The sequence below is a fragment of the Panthera onca genome, chromosome E1 (genome assembly GCF_046562875.1).
Source record: "Panthera onca isolate mPanOnc1 chromosome E1, mPanOnc1 haplotype 2, whole genome shotgun sequence".
Classification (NCBI taxonomy): domain Eukaryota; kingdom Metazoa; phylum Chordata; class Mammalia; order Carnivora; family Felidae; genus Panthera; species Panthera onca.
In genome coordinates, this window is record NC_138352.1 from 4,571,902 (window position 1) to 4,590,402 (window position 18,501).

The following is an 18,501-nucleotide window of genomic DNA, read 5'->3' on the forward strand; positions in this document are numbered from 1 at the left end:
TTCCGAGAGCGTTCCTGCAGTTTCTAGGGGTTGTCTGACGCTGCCTGAAATGCCCTCTGAGCAAGTACTGCTTCTCCCGGGACACCCAGCCTTCTAGAGCTGCGCAGGCTTCCAGGCTGAGCCCCACCGCTGGGGAGCTGCAAAGAGCAGGAAGATGGTTTCCGCCTCCGGACTGGACGTTCGCAGTGTGTGACCCCGGGGGGTTATCGAAGACGTCAGTGGAGAGGTGCTCCTGAGTGTTTATCACCACGGCTACTAATAGAATCATTGGGGTCACCAGGAAGTGCTTCAAGGACTCCGGGCTCCTTGACGCGGCCGCTCCTGCCTGTGGAAGCCAGAACCTTCGCGCTCACTTCCGCTCTCAGAGGGGAGAGCGGTCCCTCTCTCTAGTTGCAGCCCTTTCTTCTGCAGAGTCATGCTCAGGGCCTAACAGTTACTGGCCTAGTGTCCGACAGGGTTGGTCCTGGCAGGGGGAGTAGAGGCAGGCCCTAACACTGGTTGGGGTTTTCGTGGGGACAGATGATGTGTGGTAAGGCGGCTGGAGTGGGGGCTGGCTTGCTCCCTGACCACACCGCAGGGCCCAGAAGGAAACAGCCACCACTTACTGCTTGCAGGAAGCTGCTGATAGTATCTTCTAGAGCAAAGGCCCTGGGGCGCTGGCACCTGCAGGCTACACCCAGCCTCCCAGAGCTCTGGATTCCCTGCAGAGGGCGTGAAGATGCTGTAGATAAGATTGTTTGGAGTTTGAGGGCAACCCAGGTAATTGTTGGCCCTGAATTGTTGGTCTTTTCTGCTCACCTGCTGAAAAGACTAGAGTAAAGTGTCCAGAATTTGCTGAACAGAGGGGAGGTCGGAGGCCGGGAGGTAGAGTGAGCACACGTACAGGTCTCCGCGTGTGATTTTTTAAAAATTTTTATTATTTTCTATTAAAACAATGTTTTCTTAACGTTTATTTATCATTGAGAGAGAGAAAGAGAGAGATAGCACAAGTCAGGGAGGGGCAGAGAGAGAGGGGGACACAGAATCGGAAGCAGGCTCCAGGCTCCGAGCTGTCAGCACAGAGCCCGACGCGGGGCTCGAACCCACGACCCGTGAGATCACGACCTGAGCCGGAGTCAGAGGCTTAACTGACGGAGCCACCCAGGCGCCACCGCGTGTAGTTTTTACTAAACACAATTTGGTTGTGTTCACACTCAGGTGTGTTCTGGGCGTGCAAGGATTCTAACGGCTTAGTTTAGAAAACCATTCCGGTTTCAAGAAGCTCAGAGTAACTCCTCAGATGCTCATCTCAAAACAATATGCAAATACAGCTCAGCCATTCGGTCCTTCCCTATTTTGCAAATGAAGTAACCGCCGGGGTAAAGAGCTGAAGCCACCTAAGGCTAAGGCGTAGCTCCTTGGCACCCCCCCCACCTCGCACGCCCCCGGGCCCCGCGCGGACAGGTTTAAGGGCAAGTAATGGGTCTGCAGTTTTCCTACTGTGCGGTCTTTTCACTACCCGCTTCGAGGACGGGTGGGACGTGGGGTGGTGTTGAAAATGTGCAACAGAGGCCGTCAGGCTGCCCGCTCTTGCATCCTGCTGAGCCTTCTGCTTCTCATCTTGATGGGCCCGGGTCTGGGCACCGAGGGCAACCGCAAGGCGGGGGAGGGCGCCTCAGAGATCCTGCTTCGTGCTTGCCTGACTCCCTGGTGGAAGCTGGAGTTCGTCACGTTTCCACCAGTCAAGTCGTACCTCCGCCCCGGGTTGCCAACCGCCGAGGCCAAAAATTGCCCACAAAGAGGAAGGCGTCTTTAATGGCTCTTCACCTGCCAGTCCAGACTGGTCTGGGGCTGCTGTGGGTCAGAAAATGCATGGCACCTCCCTGGAGGCCATACACCGGGGAGACCTGAGCAGGGGCTTGTCTCTGGAGCTCCGTCCGATCACTTCTCTTAGGGAGGCCCCTAGTGGTGAAAGACGCCATCCCCATCCGGAGTGGCTGCCCCCTTTTAGAGCTGGCTTTGCAGCCCCACCTGATGGGATTGGGGAGCCTTCCTTTTGTGTGTGTGTCGGGAGGGGGGGGGAGCGTTACCACATAAGCACCAGCCTCTGGGGCCTAAGGGAGCCGCTCACCTGCTTCAAACAACAAAACAGAATGAAACAAAGCAAACAGGTAAGAAAGGCAACCAAGAAGGTGCAACATGTCTGCAGAAGATAAAAGTTATCTTTGAAGTGGGGACCCACCCTGGAGAGGACCTGTCTTAGGCTGTGATTCATGTATCAGTTTGCCAACCCTCTTCCTATGTGGGTGTAAACAACGCCGTGGCCAGTCTGCACAACAAAACCCACGCCCTCCTGTTTCTGAGAGGGAGCCATCCGGAAGTTTTGCTTCCTCTTCCTTTTGGATTTTGGAAGTTGCCTCTGGTAACGCTGCACAAATATCCTGGATGTAGCAGCCCACCCTTCTGGAGTGTCTGTCACCGAGACCCAAATACTGTCAACGATTTGAACCAGCGGACCGCGACTCCCATCTTCCGGAGGTCTGAGGACCTCCTTGATGGGCGGACAGTAGGTTTTCCAAGTCCCCCCACTTTCCGCCTCCGCCAGAAGGAAACCCAGTGGCCTCCCGCAGTGAGAGGCTTGGCTTCCTGCTGGGCGGGCAGAGGAGTGAGTTTTGAGTTACGACTTCTTTTCCTGTTTGGAAGGAGCCTGCTGTCATCATGCTGGCTGGGGACCTTGCAGGGACTGTCACGAGAGCCCAGCACGGAAGCTGCAGGTGCGGGAGGGACCCCACCCTCGGTGGCATCCTCTGAGAGCCCGGAAAAACTTGGGGGGACAGCTGTTTACTGCTCCAACAGATGTTTCTCGCTCTCTTTTTTTTTAATAGCCCCATGGAAACTTTGAATCACATAAGCGTCTTTGCAGTGATATATATTGGTCATGATTCATACCAGGGCGGTCTCACGCATTCAGCACCAACCCACCAACCCACCAAGGACACTGGTTGTTTATTTTCTACCGAATCCTGCCCTTGGCACGCCTGAATTCGGTGTTTCCATTCTGTAGGGCGATTCTTTCATCGATGGCCCGATGACGGGGGATTTCCTCAGTCCGAGGAGGGCAGGATTGAGTCAGGGAGTGAGGACATCTGTGTTCGGAGGTTAGGCTGTGCCCAGTTCTGCAGAAATCACGCCGAGCTGTCCTCTCAAGGACATGCCAGCCTTGCTTGAGGGAGAGTTAGAACATTAACTGGATGCCAAGAAGCCGTGTTTCCAAGGAGCGCCCGCGTCAGAATCCCTGGGACTGTCTGTAAGCCGTGCAGATTCCCAGGCCCCATCTTGAACCTGAAGGGTGGGACACAGCCACCTGCGGCCCCGCCCTCAGGATGGTCCTGCGCCCGGTTTAGAGAACACGTACTGTGCTGCCTTGAAATTGTTCGATTTCGAACGAGGTTTCTCTCTTTCATTTTGCACCGGACCCTGCGAATTCTGCAGCTGGTACCGGGGGCCTAGGAGTCTGACCAGAGTTGCAGCCCATTCTGATTAATTAACTTGCCAAGGAGTTATTTCCTGCCCCCCCCCCTCCGCCCCCCCCAAGCATTGGCCGGCGTGGACTACAGGCCTGTGTCTGTCAGTGTTTGGGGCCGTGGTGGGTGGGATGGACCGGCCACCGTGACAGAGAAAGGAATGCCTTCCAGGAAGCATGGGGGGCATGGCTGACGGGTTAGGAAGCTCTCTCTGCTGCTCTCTCTCAGGTGCTGTTTCACCCCAACAGTGGGGCGGCTGGAGAGTATGGAGCCCTTCAGACCGTCCGCCTGGAACAACACAAGGCCTTCTATGTCACCGGTGAGTCGGGGGCACCCACCTGGATCCACCCTCAGGCCTCCAGGAATGAGTGTGGGCCGCCCTCCCTCAGGGAGCCCTCAGCACCCCCCTCCGCCCCCTCCCCCCCACCACCCCAGGACAGGCCCTCTGCACCCACAAATACGAAAACGAGGTCTTTGTACTCTGCGCCCGAATTTCTAGCAAGCTCAGAGCTAGTCTGCACACTCACAAGAAGGACTCTCACTCCACTGTTAGGCTTTAAATGCCAGTTTGGCGGAATGTTAAATGGAAGCTTGGAGATATTTTAAGGTGTAATTTACTAGACAATAGACTGTTTCAGAGAATAGACTCTAGAGGTCTAGTTAGCAAACCGACAGAAGTCTCTCTGCTTCTTGATTCGCTCGGTGACTGTCTTAAATGTATATTTTAGAAATGTGATGCTGGGTCAGGATGGTTCTCAAAATCTTCCCAGGGGCTTCTGGCTGCGAACAGAATTCAGGCTCCTTCCATACCGGGTCGCTCGACTTTTCTGGTGTCGGTTCTCCAAGAGCAACCACCTTCTTCCTTGGCCTTCTCTCAAGATCTCTTTCAGCGTTTAGGGCCTCACATCAAATCCTAGTACCTCGGTCATAAAACTCCCTCTCATCTTCTCAGCTGGGTACGATCTGGAGAAACTTTGGTAATGATCACGTTCTGCCCTATATGCCAGCCATTGGGGTACATGTTTTATTTTCCCTACTAGTTTTTTTCTTTTTAATTTTTTTTGAACGTTTATTCAGTTTTGAGAGAGAGAGACAGAGCACGAGTGGGGCAGGGGCAGAGAGAGAGGGAGACACAGAATCCGAAGCAGGCTCCGGGCTCCGAGCTGTCAGCGCAGAGCCCGACTCGGGGCTCGAACTCAAGAACCGTGAGATCATAACCTGAGCCGAAGTCGGCCACTTAACTGACTGAGCCACCCAGGCGCCCCTCCCTTACTAGTTTTGAGCTCTCTGAACCCAGAGCTTTGTAAGATCTTTTATTTTTGTTGTCTTTAAGTGCTGAGCACAGTTTCTCGTGTCCCGCAGGAACCCTAAAATTTTTCTCCGAGTGAATGAAAAACGAACAAACAAAAACATAAACAAAACAAAACCAGACCCGGGACCTGGTGTGGATTTCAATTTGATTCAGTTATTTAATGTGAGAGTGTTCCAAAGCATTATATAATAAAGAACAGAAATTATTTTCCCCGAGTATAAATACGTGATCCTGAAGAAAATGTGCCATAAAAACACAAGTTCGAGTTCAGAACTTGAGGGATATTAAAAATGCCACAAGACTCTTTTGATTCTCCAAAACCTAAAATGCAAACCAGTCAGATATTTGTTATGCTTTCGGATGGAAAATTTCTAGATTACAGTCCTTACATTACATTATCTCAGAGGTATGGCTTCTCCAGGCTGAGTTAATTTCAGAAGTCAAGACCCTGCCAAAAAAGCCCTTGGGACCACAGTGCTGGAATCCTAAATGTTACTATGAAGTAATCGGACCGTTTAAAACCATCACAATCAGACAAGAATTAGGATGCCCAGGGGAGGCCTCTTCTGAGGAGTCACCAGAGTCCCGGCAGAGTTAGCACGAGGATGAGGACGACAGACATGTCAACAGCTGGGGGCCGGGGGTGGAGAGTGTGACATGTTCTGATCCCTCCCTTCTCTTCCTCTTTGGAAAGTCTGCATCCTGGTTACTTAAAGCTGCTTTTGGATAAATGAGCTGTATTGACCTCTACCTACTACATTAGATTAGAGAAAGATTTGGAGGAGGTTTCTTCACAGATTTTGAGGCGTCCCCCCCCTTCTGGCTCCCTCCTTCCCAGATTTCACCCATCGATCTTCTTCCGTTGTGGGGAGTCCTGAGCTCTAATACCTTGATATTCCCCCGATGCCCCAAGCCAAAGAGAGGATAGTGTTCTTGGGCCCCAGCTGCACAGACTGGGCGGTGTCCCCAGGGGAATGAAACTCTTGAACACAGACCCAACCCATGGTGACCTCTGCCTTTCAATGATCAAATTATTTTGTTTCTGCCTGCCTCCGTGATTTTCTGGTGCCTTCAATTGTTGGGGTTTTTTTCCCCTAAATTTGTTGCCTAGAATTTGTAATTGTTACCCACGTGGGGTCCTATGCAAGCTATTTCATTATTCTGTGAAGTGGAAATCTTTAATTTTTATAAGGAGTCCATCCAAACCCTTGCTCGACTGACTGCAAACCTCATGTCCCGTGCCTTTGACTGGCAATGAAGAAAAGCCAAATTCTAGGCAAAGACAGTGACTCTCAACTTTCCGCTGGCCAACCCAAATGTCAACCACGAGAGGAAAACCATTAATGAAGGGCTGTGCGACTTGCCCATTCTTCTCTCCCTGTAAGAGGAACCACTGGAGAAATTTCTCTCACACCTCAGTGAGAAGGAGCAGTTGATAAGCTTCCACCTTCTGGTTTGGCTGCTAAGAAGCTCGGGGGCAAAGTAGGTGTTCAGGAATTCCTATATTTCTTAAAAAAGATATTTTTAACTATTTATTTTTGTGTATGAGAGAGAGAGAGTATGAGCAGGGGAGGGGCCAAGAGACGGGGTGACACAGAATGTGAAGCAGGTTCCAGGCTCTGAGCTGTCAGCACAGAGCCCGACACCGGGCTCGAACTCATGAACTGCGAGATCATGACCTGAGCGAAGTCAGACGCTTAACCGACTGACCAACCCCGGGACCCCGGGGTTTCCTGTATTTCTGATGGCCGTCCTTTGCCTTGACTCCTTTTGTTGACTCAGTTGCATTACATTGATTTCTATCAGATGCCTGAACTACTTTTTGTATGGATAAGGAAAAGAACCTGAGTCGTGACAGCTAAGGATGCCGCTCTCCATTTTTGTTCCTGCTCTCCTGAGGCTGCCTCGACAGCCAGATTCTGATTTCAACAAGAATCTCAACTACAACCCAAAGTGAAATTACTCACCTTGCCTTCCCGCCCAGTCCACCAAACTGAGTATCTCTGGTATTCCAGAAATGAATTTTTGAGGAAAAAAAAAAAGAAAAAAAGAAAAAATCGAATTCACTCGCCAAGGGTGGAGACGGGAGATACTCGATTGGCTGCTGTGCGGGCCCTGAAGGCAAGTCCGGGAGAAGTTCCAGATCATTCTGGAAGGCAGGAGCATCCCTGGGATGAGCAGCCGGAACCCCAAGGCGCTTTCTTTGACGGGGAGAACAGTCATTCGAACATACGAGCCCTGCTCTGTTTGCCTTGATTTATAATCCATCACCTTCTCCTCTTTCCAGCACGGGGCCAAAGCTGGGTTTGATGGGGGTGTTTGCTGTCACCCTCTCTCTAGGCGGAGCCAAAGCCTGTGACGGGAAGGTCGGGCCCCCGCGGCTTCACGAGCCTCCCCTCATTTTTAACCTGGAAGAGGATGTTGCGGAAGCAGAGCCTCTAGAAGAAGGTGGTGCTGAGTACGAGCGCGTCTTGCCCGAGGTCAGACAGGTCCTGGCGGACGTGCTTGTGGACATTGCTGGTGACAAGACGTCCAGGGCGGATTACACGCGGGATCCTTCGGTGACCCCCTGCTGTGATCCCCACCGAAAGGCCTGCCGCTGTCACGCCACCTGACCCACTTCCCCCCCACTGTCCTCCCTGCATGCCGCCTTGGGAGGGGGGTGGGGACGGCTGTGCCGAGCCGTAGGGAAAGGCACACAGGCTTTGGAGTCAGGCCGGGTTCAGGCCCCGTCACTGAACCCACAGCTTTCGAGCTCATTCTGAGGACCAAGGAGGCACTATATGCAAATGACTGCCACATCACGTGACGCGGAACAGGCACTGGATGCACTTTAGTTTCCTTTCCTTTCTGTGCACCCAGTTTTGCTGGTCGTTTTAGCATAGATTCATGCCAGCTGGGATCTAGGGCAGCACTTTTCCATCTTTAATACGCATACGTGTCACCTGGGATCCCTCGAGAGTGCAGATTCTGGCTCAGTAGTTGCCCGAGACGCTCCATTTCCGGGCAGCTCCTGGGGGAAATGCCCCGAGTAGCACAGGTGCAGACTAGACAAAGCTAGACGTTTCCGGGTCTCAGAGCAGGCGAGCCCACGGAGAAATCCGTGGCACTCCCTGTCTCCTCTCGCTCCCCCTTAAAGATCAAATGATGGTATTTTAAAGATTGTAAGCATTCCTTCTGCCTCCTAAAACCAGGAAGAAATGAACGTCTAAAACCTCAAAAACACATTGCCATGATTTTATTATAAGTGTCCTAAATGGGACTCCAAGGTAATAAATGATTCATTCCAATCACTGCAAAAATACTTTGCCTGGCTAAAAGCAGTCTCTCTATATGTCATATACAAGAAATACAATTCAAAGAGGTTTTCCTCTACGTACATTTTTACATGGCATACATTTAAAAAGGATGCCCTCGTTCATATAAAGTTCCGGCTATAGACCAACGTGGTTAGTGAGCATCGACGCGATGGCTGTAACAGATTTCATATAGTCTCTCCCATGCCTGCTGGCAACCGGGGCGGAGGAGAGTTTGGTGAGCAGTGGACCGCGTCCCGTGGCTTAAGCAGGCGGCACCTGGGATTCCTGCCCCCCTTTCTGCGCACACAACTGTACTCCATTCTTCCACCTTCCTTGTTTTCTCCACAACCACCTGACAGGGGGTGTCCTGCTTTCTGAGGTGCGCTTCTCATCATGACTGCTTCGTTTTGCCCTTCTGACTTCCACGGCACAAGATTATCTACCAAAATCAAAACAGAACGGCCTTAACTCTTTCCGGGAAGAGACTGGTAGGCAGGCTGGGTTATCAACAGATCTGTGCCCACGCGGGGTCAGCAGGGGGAGGCTGGGCGCTGCGGATCCACGGACTGACCCTCACTCACGGCCACAGAAAATCCACCCATCTTACTTCGGTATAGACGAGTATGGCACGGTTTCAAAAAAAAACTGACTACGTCTAAAATACGTGTGTGTATGTTTATATGGGTATTGCATGTTTTTTTAAAAGGCTCATCTTGTAAACACAGACTGTTAAGTCACTACTAAAGTCAGTAAATACCCTTGGTCCCAATTTGCTTACTCTTACTCACAAGAGCAGACTAGTGTCGGAAAATATGCAGACTTGTAAAGGTTGGTGTATTGCTGAGACAAAAGCTGCTTATCTTCCTGAATACAGCGTCTTTCTAAGGTACCAGAAACGATCAATTCTCTTTCCTTTCATTGTTTATGGAGTGAAGTAAGTCCCAAGGAGATAAGAGCGATCATATCCAGGGAAGTGCGAGTATACTTAGAAAACAAAAAAGACCCACTCGAGATGACCTGTGTTCCGAAGGCAAAGGCCCAGGGAGGGCCGCACGAGATTATCTGGGCAAGCCCATGTTCTTAGTTAACTGAAAGAGAAGTGATTTTAACCAAACGGAGACTCCAAGATCCTTTCACAATCCTGGAAGTTTTTAAGGGACGTGGGTAGAGATGCGAATTCTGGACAAGATACAGAATAAAGGCAGAGAGGGGAGTCCCCCAGGATCTCCTCTCCAGTTGGACATCGTTGCCAATGAGGGCGTGAGGTGGTCCGTGTCAAGAGGACATCCCAGTGGCACTCACGCCCCTGGTCCCCGTGCGGTGCGGTGAGGTGGAGAAGGCCGTCTGCTACGATGTCAGGAGCTCTCGGAAGCATGGCCCTCTCCTCCCCGTCTGCCTCTAGGCTGGAGGGCAGGCCTGGGGTCTGATGGGCTTCTTGACCCCTACCACCAGCTCTAGGGTCTAACAGGGGCCTCATTCAGTGATCAGTGGTCTCGCTGGCAGGAAGCCTTCCTCGAGTATAAATAAAAATCCCGGATGCAATTTAAACCAGGTTTCACTCATCTGATCCTTAAGAGGGAGACGGGACAGCCGGCTCATAGCCAGCTTCCTGGCAGTGTTTAGGTGAACAGGCCTCTTGATAGGTTCTAAGCACTCGTTTTTAAGCATCTCTCTCTTTTTTTTTTAAAGCTCGAGGCAAATGATCTGCACAGTGTACCTATTATTTCATGCAGGCTTTCTTTGGCAGGGGCCCATCTCCTCCATGCCAAGATCTGCAGTACCCCAATTCTGTAAGTACAAGAGCTTGTAGGGTTCACTTTGATTACTAATTAATAATCTAATAATCTTTTCGGGCAGTCACAGACTTTCACCAAAACCACTGAAATGGAACCTAATGAGGGAATGCTCCAAACCTGGACACAGTGGGACACATCTATTCCTACGGCATCTGATCTATTCTGGTTCCTAGAAGATACAGCTGCAGGGAAATGACCACCAGCCTTTGGGGAGGCGGGGGGGCAGAAGAACTCCCTTTATGGCTAGTTCGGGCATGAGAACCCAAAGGCAAAACCACTGGTTTATCAGGAGGCAGGAAGCCAACAGTTGTTTTTATCCTTAGAATTGGTATTTTTAAGAACCACCGCTCTCCACGCTTAACATATAAACTACTTGTTGGCAATGTGTTTGGCAATCTGCCGATTCAAAGCCCGGAACGTAGATTTCAAGCTGCAATCTGTAAAGCCTTTATGGGAAAGCACAAAGCCAGCCCTCTAATGATGCAAAGAGGGACCCAAAACAGTCTTTTTTTTTTTTTTTTTTTTTTTTTTTTTAAGCTGACTGGGCTTATCAGATTGTCCCAAGGTTTATATAAGAAAGAAGCTAGACTTGCACCCCATCCTTTTGCAGATGGAACTTACACGGACATGAAAGGATCAGGAGCAAACATTCTATACTAAGACCTAACGGGCTCTGAGGCAAAGCCCAAGTGGCTGCTGTTCTCTGGCCCCAGCGGGGGTCACTCAGTTGACTCTCTTAAGTCCTGGCCCGCGCACCGCTCCCATCTCTAAAGGAGTTCAGGTTCGCCCTCTGTGCCATTCGCTAACCGCAGCTCACAAGCCCGCTCCGTGCGTTGCTCTCAATGGAAGCTTGAGGCCTCAGAAGCTAAGACCCTGGCGGCCACCCAGGGAGAGAATCCTCTCGCTCCGGACAGGGACGCTAGAAAAAGCCAAGCTCTGCACCCAGCCAGCCCTGAGGGCTCTCGCTACCGGAACAGCTGAAGCAGGGTGCAGGGAAACGCAGGGGAGCTCTCCCCCGGGGGCTCCCACCCTCCGCACGGCTGCTGGGAGCCTGGGGTCCGCCTCACCCGAGCCGGAGGAGGGTGAGGGTCCGGCTGGCTTGCAGAGAGCAGCGGCCCAGCCCCGTTAGAGCATCGTCGTTAGCAAAAAGGTGGCAGGATTCCACAAACACATCCTTAGGGGCCTCAGGAAAACAGGAGTTGATGCAGGCGTGAATTCCTGCCTCGCGAGCAGCAGAGATAGTGCTAACGAAGCCAAGTTAAGGGTTCCAGGCCTCCGGACGTAGTGAGGCCGCCGAGACCCCCCCCCCCCACCCCGGATTAGTATCCGGTGTTATTCTAATGCTGCCGTGTTCAGCCCGACACCTGGTGGCCAGTCTACAGGGTCTGAAGCACACGGCACGGCACGCCGTCTGTGGCTTTCTGAACGGGAGCGAGGAGGTTAGCTGTTACAGGACTAGACCACCGGGAAAGTGACCTCGCCTCGTGCGCGAGGGGAAGGTTTCCCTCCCAGCACACAGACTGGGCCGCTCTTTTAGGGATTCCTACTGCTCACAGGGGGAAATTCATTCTCGTCGTCAAGGCATACTGGTCCCGTCGCAAACTCGTGTTCAGGAATAACCTCTCCTCGGAGGGCCCCGCCGTCCTCAGAATAACCTGGAAAGCGAGAATGAGACATGAGGGAAGCCCCCCGGCCTCTTGTGACACTCTGACCCCGGGACAGGGCCTCCAGGGAAACCATGGAGGCCACCTTTGCCTTTCAAATGGAGAGACTGCTTCCGGTGAGTCAGAATCCCCACCACTTAGGGTCTCGAAGCCCCCGGATGGGCTGACCTCGCCCACCCTTCCACCCCGGGCCCCTCCAACATTCCACCTGTTTGCAATTCTCAAAGAGGCGAAGCCTCGACTCTACGTGTGAGGGAGACAGCCATTTTGGGCCGTGCCTGCCAGGTTTAGGGACCTGGGTTTAAGGCTATTCTCAGGGCCGCACCTGGGGGGAAAGAAGTGGTTCGGGAAGAGTGCTCTGTTCACAGGTGACCATGAAGACAGAAGAGCTGCCGTCAGAAACGGCCCCCCCAGCCAGGCCCCCACGGCCACTCACCTGGCACGGTAGAGGCAGAAGACGTGCTTGGTCTGGCCACGGTCGCTGCATAAGACTGAGGTAATGGAGGTCTGAGGTCATTTTCTTTGTTTTCTTCTGTTGTTCCTGAGCTAAGCAAGCTAATGGCAGCAATTAAGGGGAGGGGGAGAAAAGAAAAAAGAGCTCATCACATGTGCAGGAAACTTCCAGAAGGAAAAGTACTAGGAAGCTCAGGCTTGCCCACTTGAGTTTAAAGTATGGACCTAATGGGGGCGCCTGGGGGGCTCAGTCGGGTAGGCGTCTGACTCTTGGTTTCGCATGATCTCACGGTTCGTGGGTCTGAGCCCCACATCGGGCTCTGTGCTGACAGCGTGAAGCCCGCTTGGGCTTCTCTGTCCCTTTCTCTCTGCTCCTCCCCGGCTCGTGTACTCGCCCTCTCTCTCTCAAAATAAATAAACTTTAAAAAAAAGAAAAAGGACTGATGAGTACACTGCTGGGTCACATGACCTAAACAGCGACCTCGAACTGCTGGGGTCAATCATGCAACTTCACAACGACCCCTTTCTCTTGTACTCACTGAATGAAGATTGGCCCTTTGCTCTTTCTGGTACACTCTGGCCAGGACGCTAAGACTCGCTCACAAAGGGGGGCTCCGCGGGCCAAGGGGAGGGGGCGGTGGCAGCTCGTGGGATCCTGTCACAGCAGGAAGAGGTCGCCTTGTCAAGAGGCCACAGATGTCAGGAGAACTTTTCAATCCCCTTTGGCCCACATTTTGGAGCTCCCAGTATGTACGAGGGAACGTATGAGGAGGAAAGGGCCGTATGAAATCATTCTGCTTCTTCAAGTGCACATTACGCATCTCAGCAACTCTTCCAGAAGCCTACAGCGTGGCGAGGGTGCCTGACGTGGAGCCCAGCGAGGAGCGGGTGCCCACTAGAAGCGGGCCACCGAGAACACCAGCCAGGACGACAGACAAGCAGGGCACCGAAGCTTGTCGTTCTTGGCCACGTGACGGCTTTACACAACCAGCTCTTAAAGAGGCTTTCTGAAAACTAGTCTCTTCACCTGTGGGTCTTGATTAAGACACATTCTCCTCCGTCCTGAGGGTCCAAATTGTAGATGTAAAGGTGTCCATCGGAAGACGCGACCAGGAGTCTTGGCAGTTTCTGGATCCTAAGAGCCAAGTAAAATACGTGCTGTGACCTCAACAGAGGCAGGTAACCGGGTTGGCTTCAAATGACACAGCCTCCCCCACCCCATGACCCCAGGCTCCTTCTCCTGCCTTCGGGAACCCTTTACCCGGCCCACTGGCCCCAGATCCTGGGTTTCTGGCTATTTCTTGGCATTATGACCTAGTGATCCACCTCGAGGATTATTTCTCATCTTGGAAGACAACTGTGTGGACGAGACAAACGACGTGTGCGTCTGCTATTACTCTGAAAAGGTGCCACCGAGGAAATCAGCGGACCTGAGTGGGACATGGCCTCTGGCTTATGCGTGTTTCTGCCTTTAACCGTGACGGAAAGGACAAAGGACAAAATCGGCTGGCTCGTTTTAGAAGTTTTAAAAAACGTTCGCCTTCCTTAACAAACTCCTTCAAACCCCTTGGATAAAACATCTGTCGGCCCCACAGGCGTCGGAACCTACAGAGCCGGAGTCTTTTTACAGAGTTACTTAGAAGAACGGGAACTGTTTTCGAGACAGCGTCGGCAGAACCACAAGGTTCAAGTTCCCACGCCGGCTCACGGCCGCCCCCCTCCCCCCCCCCCCCCCCCCCCGCCCCGAACACACGTGACAACCAGAGAGGGCGGCGGCTGACGGCCACGGCCCTTCTTCATGGCCTCCTTCCTTCTTTTTCTCCCCGCGCGTGTTCGGGGACCTGTGCGCTTTGGGCAAACCGAGCCGTACAAGGTGGTGCCTGCGACAGCGGGTGGCGCCATACGTACGTGGAGAGGGTGCAGATGTTCCTCTGCCCAGAGAAGTGCAAGCGCCCGGTGGCAAAGGCCCTGTCCTGGTTCATCATGTCGGACACCTGGGCGGGGAGGTAGTTGGAAGCGGCCATGAACATCTTTCCCATGTAGCCAGTCCAGGTGGAGGGCTCCTCGGGTCGGCTGCGGGGACAAGGCACAGGAGGAGGGAGGTGGGCACCGGGCCAACGCTTGGCACAGCCCCGTGCTGTGAGCGGCGCTCACCGCAGCGGGAAGGAACTGTGCCCTTAGCATAATGTTCTGCCCACCTGGAACGGCTCGGGACATGCTATTCTGGCAATTCTGAAAGGGCATCGAGTGCTCATTTGTCCTTCGGAAGGACCACTGCGAAGCTGTTAAGAGCTTCCCAACGCGACCGCTTCCCTACATTAAAAAAGTTGCAGGTGATGGTTCGTCTGGTCTCCGGACTCCTAAGAAGGGGGCCAGGCGAGGGCACGAGATGAGATCGCCGTGTGGACTCGGAAAACTAAGCTCCAGCCTGGCTCGGGCCCACGGAAGGACGCCGCGATCTCAGCGGCAGGGCCGCCCCGGCCAGACTGAGTGGGAAGCAAACCTCCGGGCAGGAGGCCCCGGGCGCTGTGTGATTACAGCCCTGAAGCCACCCTGGCCCCCGGTGAGCCGTGGCGATAGGGAGAACTCGAGGGGACCCGGTGCACCCCCTGCAGTCCTCCAACGCCATCCCAGCGCGGCCGCCAGACGGAGGGGGCGGGCACCGGTCGCCGGGAGGTGACAACGGGTGGGGGCACACACCTGCCTCCGTGCTCGGCGCACCGGGCAGCGCCTCAGGGACCGGGCTGGCCGCGTGCTCCTGGGAGCACCTGCCGAGAGGCCCCTTGTCTACAGGCCCGGAGCTTGGTGGGGAGCGCGGGCTGGAGCTCAGAAGCACGGGGGTTTATTTCTCACTCTGTTACCACCCGGCTGGGGACAGTCACGGGCACTGAAAGTGGGCGCGATGGCAGTGGTTCGTCTGTTACTGTTTGGATAGCTGCTGCCGAATACTTATTGGTGCCCGTTGTGTGCCAGGCGCTACACCACACGCTTCAGGTCGAGGAACCCGCCGAACGCTCGCAACAAGCCCGAGACGCACCGCTGAGTACTTTGTACGAAAGCACAGAAAGCGGAAATCACCTGCCGGGGTCTCGGAGCGCGTGAAGGGGCAGAGGCGGGGCGTGACCTCGTGAGTTCCACCACCGAGGTTCTCCCGGCAGACACTCACCACTCCCGTGAGGCCAAGTAAAGCCGAGCGCGTGGCACTCATAAGCAGTCGCTCGTGCGGACAGCGGTGGCACAGGCGAGCCAGGGCCTGGCCTCTCCAGCCTGACGAGTGTTGTGCGTCTGGCAGTTACTCACCTGTTGGTGAGGTGCTCCAGCTTGAAGATGTGCACGGTCTCGGTGTTGCTCGAGGCGCAGAGGAACTGCGAGTCCATACTAAAAACTAGGGAGCTGATTGTCACGTACCTAGGAACACAGCGACGTATAGACAGACTACTGAGCCAGGAGCACGAGGGTGATCGCTTTATAGCTCAAAAACCAGCTTGGTAAGAGAACTGAATGTGTCCTGGAGAGTCTGGGTGTTCTAACGTCTCCTTGACGTTGCATCAGGCACACTTAGAAACTAGCGTTGGGAGGACTGGTAAAGGGTCCCCGTCTCGGGAAGAAACAAGGCACCGCCCCTTTCTGGCGTCTCGTTAGTTTCCCGGCTGTTCGGGCACCGATCGGGCCGCAAACGCTGCAGCCGATAGGATCCCGGCCCATTCACTTTACAAGCTGCTTCTGGATGGTGATTTGCTCGCCCTCTCATTTCTCCTTTGCAAGCTGCCCTCGCACACCTGGGAACAGGGCTCTGACGGCCGAAATCCTGTGTGAAAGCGGCAGCCGAGGGGGCGCCTGGGTGGCTCTGTCGATTAAGCGTCTGACTCTTGATTTCGGCTCAGGTCATGATCTCAGGGATCACGGGGTGGAGCCCTGTGTCGGGCCCTGTGCTGAGGGCGTGGAGCCTGCTTGGGATTCTCTCTCTCCCTCTTTCTCTGCCCCTCCCACATCTCAGAATAAACAAACAAACAAGCGAGCAAACCCAGCAGCCATGCTGTCGGGTGCACGAAGCACCCAGCACGGCATCGAAGGCAGTTACCCGGGGAAGTACAGTTATATCTCCTCCGGGGGAGAGGGGGGCACAGAGCCACCCTCCGCACTTGCCCCGGCGGGCCGCCAGCCCTGCGCTGCGGGCGGGACTCCGGTGGGTCCCGCAACACGGGCTTCACGGTGAACACAGACCTTTTCATTCCTCTCCGAAACTCGTAGAGCTTTCGCCCGTCGGGTACAGAGAACACCCGGATGACGGTGCCCTGAGAAAGCAAGCAGGTGGACATTTTGTACCATTGATGGCCTCGGACAGAGACGTCCCTTCAGAGGGGAGCTTGTTTTATTGGTGTGGAACACCTGTCTCTAAGGGGGAGGCACAAAGTGTTGAGCATAGGGGGGGTTTTGTTTGTACGTTGCCAGAGAAGCAATTCTTGGCACGTTTGGGTCCCTTTTCCCTCCCCACCCTGCACCCCAAGGCTCTGTGTGTGTTTGCTCGAAATGCTCAGGCTTCCTAGAATATTGCCTGTCCCTGTCAAAAACCACTTGTGCTTCGTGGCATTTGAAATTCACCTTGATCACCTTCCCTGACCATTCCAGTCAGAAGAGATCAATTTCTTCTGAAAGCACAACACTTTGTTGACACTGCTTATGAAATGCAGAATCTGTCTGCATCTAGGGATAACGCGCACACACGTTTCTCAATAAGACCACCAGTTTCTGTGCCACATATCTCGTATCCTGCCTAGCACAGGTCTTTGGTCTGTTGAATTAATAAACGTATTAGTCTACGCAGCGTGCGTGGGTCAGAGACTCCCCTCGGATATGGACTCCGAGTGGGTCCAGAGACCAGTCAGTCCTTGTCCCCAGTCTCATCTCTTCAGATCTTTGGTCCTGAGGAAGCCATCCAGTGGAGCCCTGACCTGAGAGCCCCCTGAACACGAGGTGCAGGGAGTGAACTCACTTTTTCAGATGCGCTCGCTAGTTTGGAGCCCGAGGCATTGAAGGTGATGGCGGCCAGCGTCCCCTCGTGGGCAGCAATCGTGCAGACAGTTTTCTGTTGGTAACAAGGGAAAATGGATATCGATGCTGGGGAAGATCCCTCTCCTCTCTCTTTTCTTCCCAAACACCCTCCCTGGGCGCCCTGTCTCTCCCTTCCCACCGGCCATTTCCAGAGAAGCCGTCCATCCTTTCGGAGTGTATCTAGATTCTGCCTCCAGAGCCCTTCCGTCGCTACCCCTTGTCCCGCCCTCGGGATGACGGACAGCCAGCCGCATGCCCCATGCGGGCGATGCGGCCGTGGCCGTCCTCGCACGCAGCTGTGGGTGACTTCCCGCAGCCATCGTCTCCGTGAAGCCTCGGAGAGCAGGGGACAGGGCATGTGAAACATCTGCACACTGTCACCGGCTGTGACATGGCACAGCGTGACACTTTCAGTCTGACAGTGGGCCGCCAGCTGGCGAGCAGTTTCTGCCACACCGTGGACGTCTCGCCGGGCCAGGCGTGCTGCCTCACGGTCACATTGACTGATGGCAGCGAGGGCAATATTACTGCCTTGTCCTCCACACCCCACCTCCGTGGCCAGGACAGACCCCCCCCCCCCCACCCCCCCAGGATGGCTTCTCCCTCCACACCTCGCCCCTGCCAGCTCACCAGGGAGTGTCCGTCGTAAAGCACAATCTCGCCTGTGGTCAGGCTTCCAGGATAGGCCACGTAAGAATTGGAATGGTTGATAGAGAGGGCACAGAGACCTGCAAAGAATGAACTGCGGATGAAACCCTGCCTGGAAAGGGCATCTGAAAACCGCGCGACTCCAGTGCCACCTACTGGCGAGGGGAGGAATAGCCTAGCCGATGTTGACTTTTGAGGTGGTTCTTCTAAACCTTCTAATTTACGCCCTTGAAGTTCGCAGGGGAAGACCTCATGACCTCATGACCAGCCGTGTCTTCTCCCCAGAGAAGCAATACGAACTCAGAACACTGAAAATGCTCTTCTTGCCATTTCACCCCCCGGGCTCTGAAACCACATCCACTTCTCTTGCGTTACCCTCCAAGGCTGTAAGAGAAGTTACTCTTCACGGAAATAAATCTTCCTGCTATGAAAAGGCAGCATGTCGTAGCCTTCCTGCAGGCGATTACCTGCAGCTGGCCAGTCATGTCAAGATGGAGAACAGGAGGCGGAGGGTGGGGGGAAGGACCCATTTAGAAACTGCCCCCTATCTAAGCCAAACGTCCTGCCTTGAGAAGAGAGATGGGGGCCCCCAGAGGTGGAAGCTCATCTGAGGGAGGAGGGCCTTTCTTTTAAATGTTTATTTTGAAAGAGAGAGAGAGCAAGAGTGCGAGTGGGGGAGGGGCAAAGAGAGAGGGAGAGAGAGAATTCCAAGCAGGCTCAGCCTTGTCCATGGGGAGCCTAACTTGGGGCTCGACCCCACGAACCACAAGACCA

The 18,501-nt window shown here is 53.9% G+C and overlaps 2 protein-coding genes across 9 annotated transcripts in view; one reads left to right on the forward strand and one right to left on the reverse strand.

Moving 5' to 3' along the window:
* Positions 1–8,016, forward strand: part of ARSG (arylsulfatase G) — a 107,683-nt gene extending 99,667 nt beyond the window's left edge. For all 6 annotated transcript variants that reach the window (XM_078438236.2, XM_078438237.2, XM_078438238.2 and 3 more), the window contains 2 exons: positions 3,732–3,822; positions 7,156–8,016. In XM_078438236.2, the coding sequence (XP_078294362.2) occupies positions 3,732–3,822; positions 7,156–7,430 (366 nt within the window). In that variant the 3' untranslated portion in view covers positions 7,431–8,016. The remainder of the gene's footprint in view (positions 1–3,731; positions 3,823–7,155) is intronic.
* Positions 8,017–8,031: 15 nt separating this feature from the next.
* The window catches only part of WIPI1 (WD repeat domain, phosphoinositide interacting 1), a 31,451-nt gene continuing 20,981 nt past the window's right edge, over positions 8,032–18,501 (reverse strand). For 2 of the 3 annotated variants that reach the window (XM_078438240.2, XM_078438242.2), the window contains 10 exons: positions 17,710–17,807; positions 17,021–17,113; positions 16,252–16,322; positions 15,328–15,435; positions 13,936–14,100; positions 13,055–13,162; positions 12,011–12,129; positions 11,465–11,565; positions 10,978–11,093; positions 8,032–8,553 (listed from right to left, as the gene is read on the reverse strand). In XM_078438240.2, the coding sequence (XP_078294366.1) occupies positions 8,550–8,553; positions 10,978–11,093; positions 11,465–11,565; positions 12,011–12,129; positions 13,055–13,162; positions 13,936–14,100; positions 15,328–15,435; positions 16,252–16,322; positions 17,021–17,113; positions 17,710–17,807 (983 nt within the window). In that variant the 3' untranslated portion in view covers positions 8,032–8,549. The remainder of the gene's footprint in view (positions 8,554–10,977; positions 11,094–11,464; positions 11,566–12,010; positions 12,130–13,054; positions 13,163–13,935; positions 14,101–15,327; positions 15,436–16,251; positions 16,323–17,020; positions 17,114–17,709; positions 17,808–18,501) is intronic. The other variant, XM_078438241.2, reaches the window with a different exon arrangement.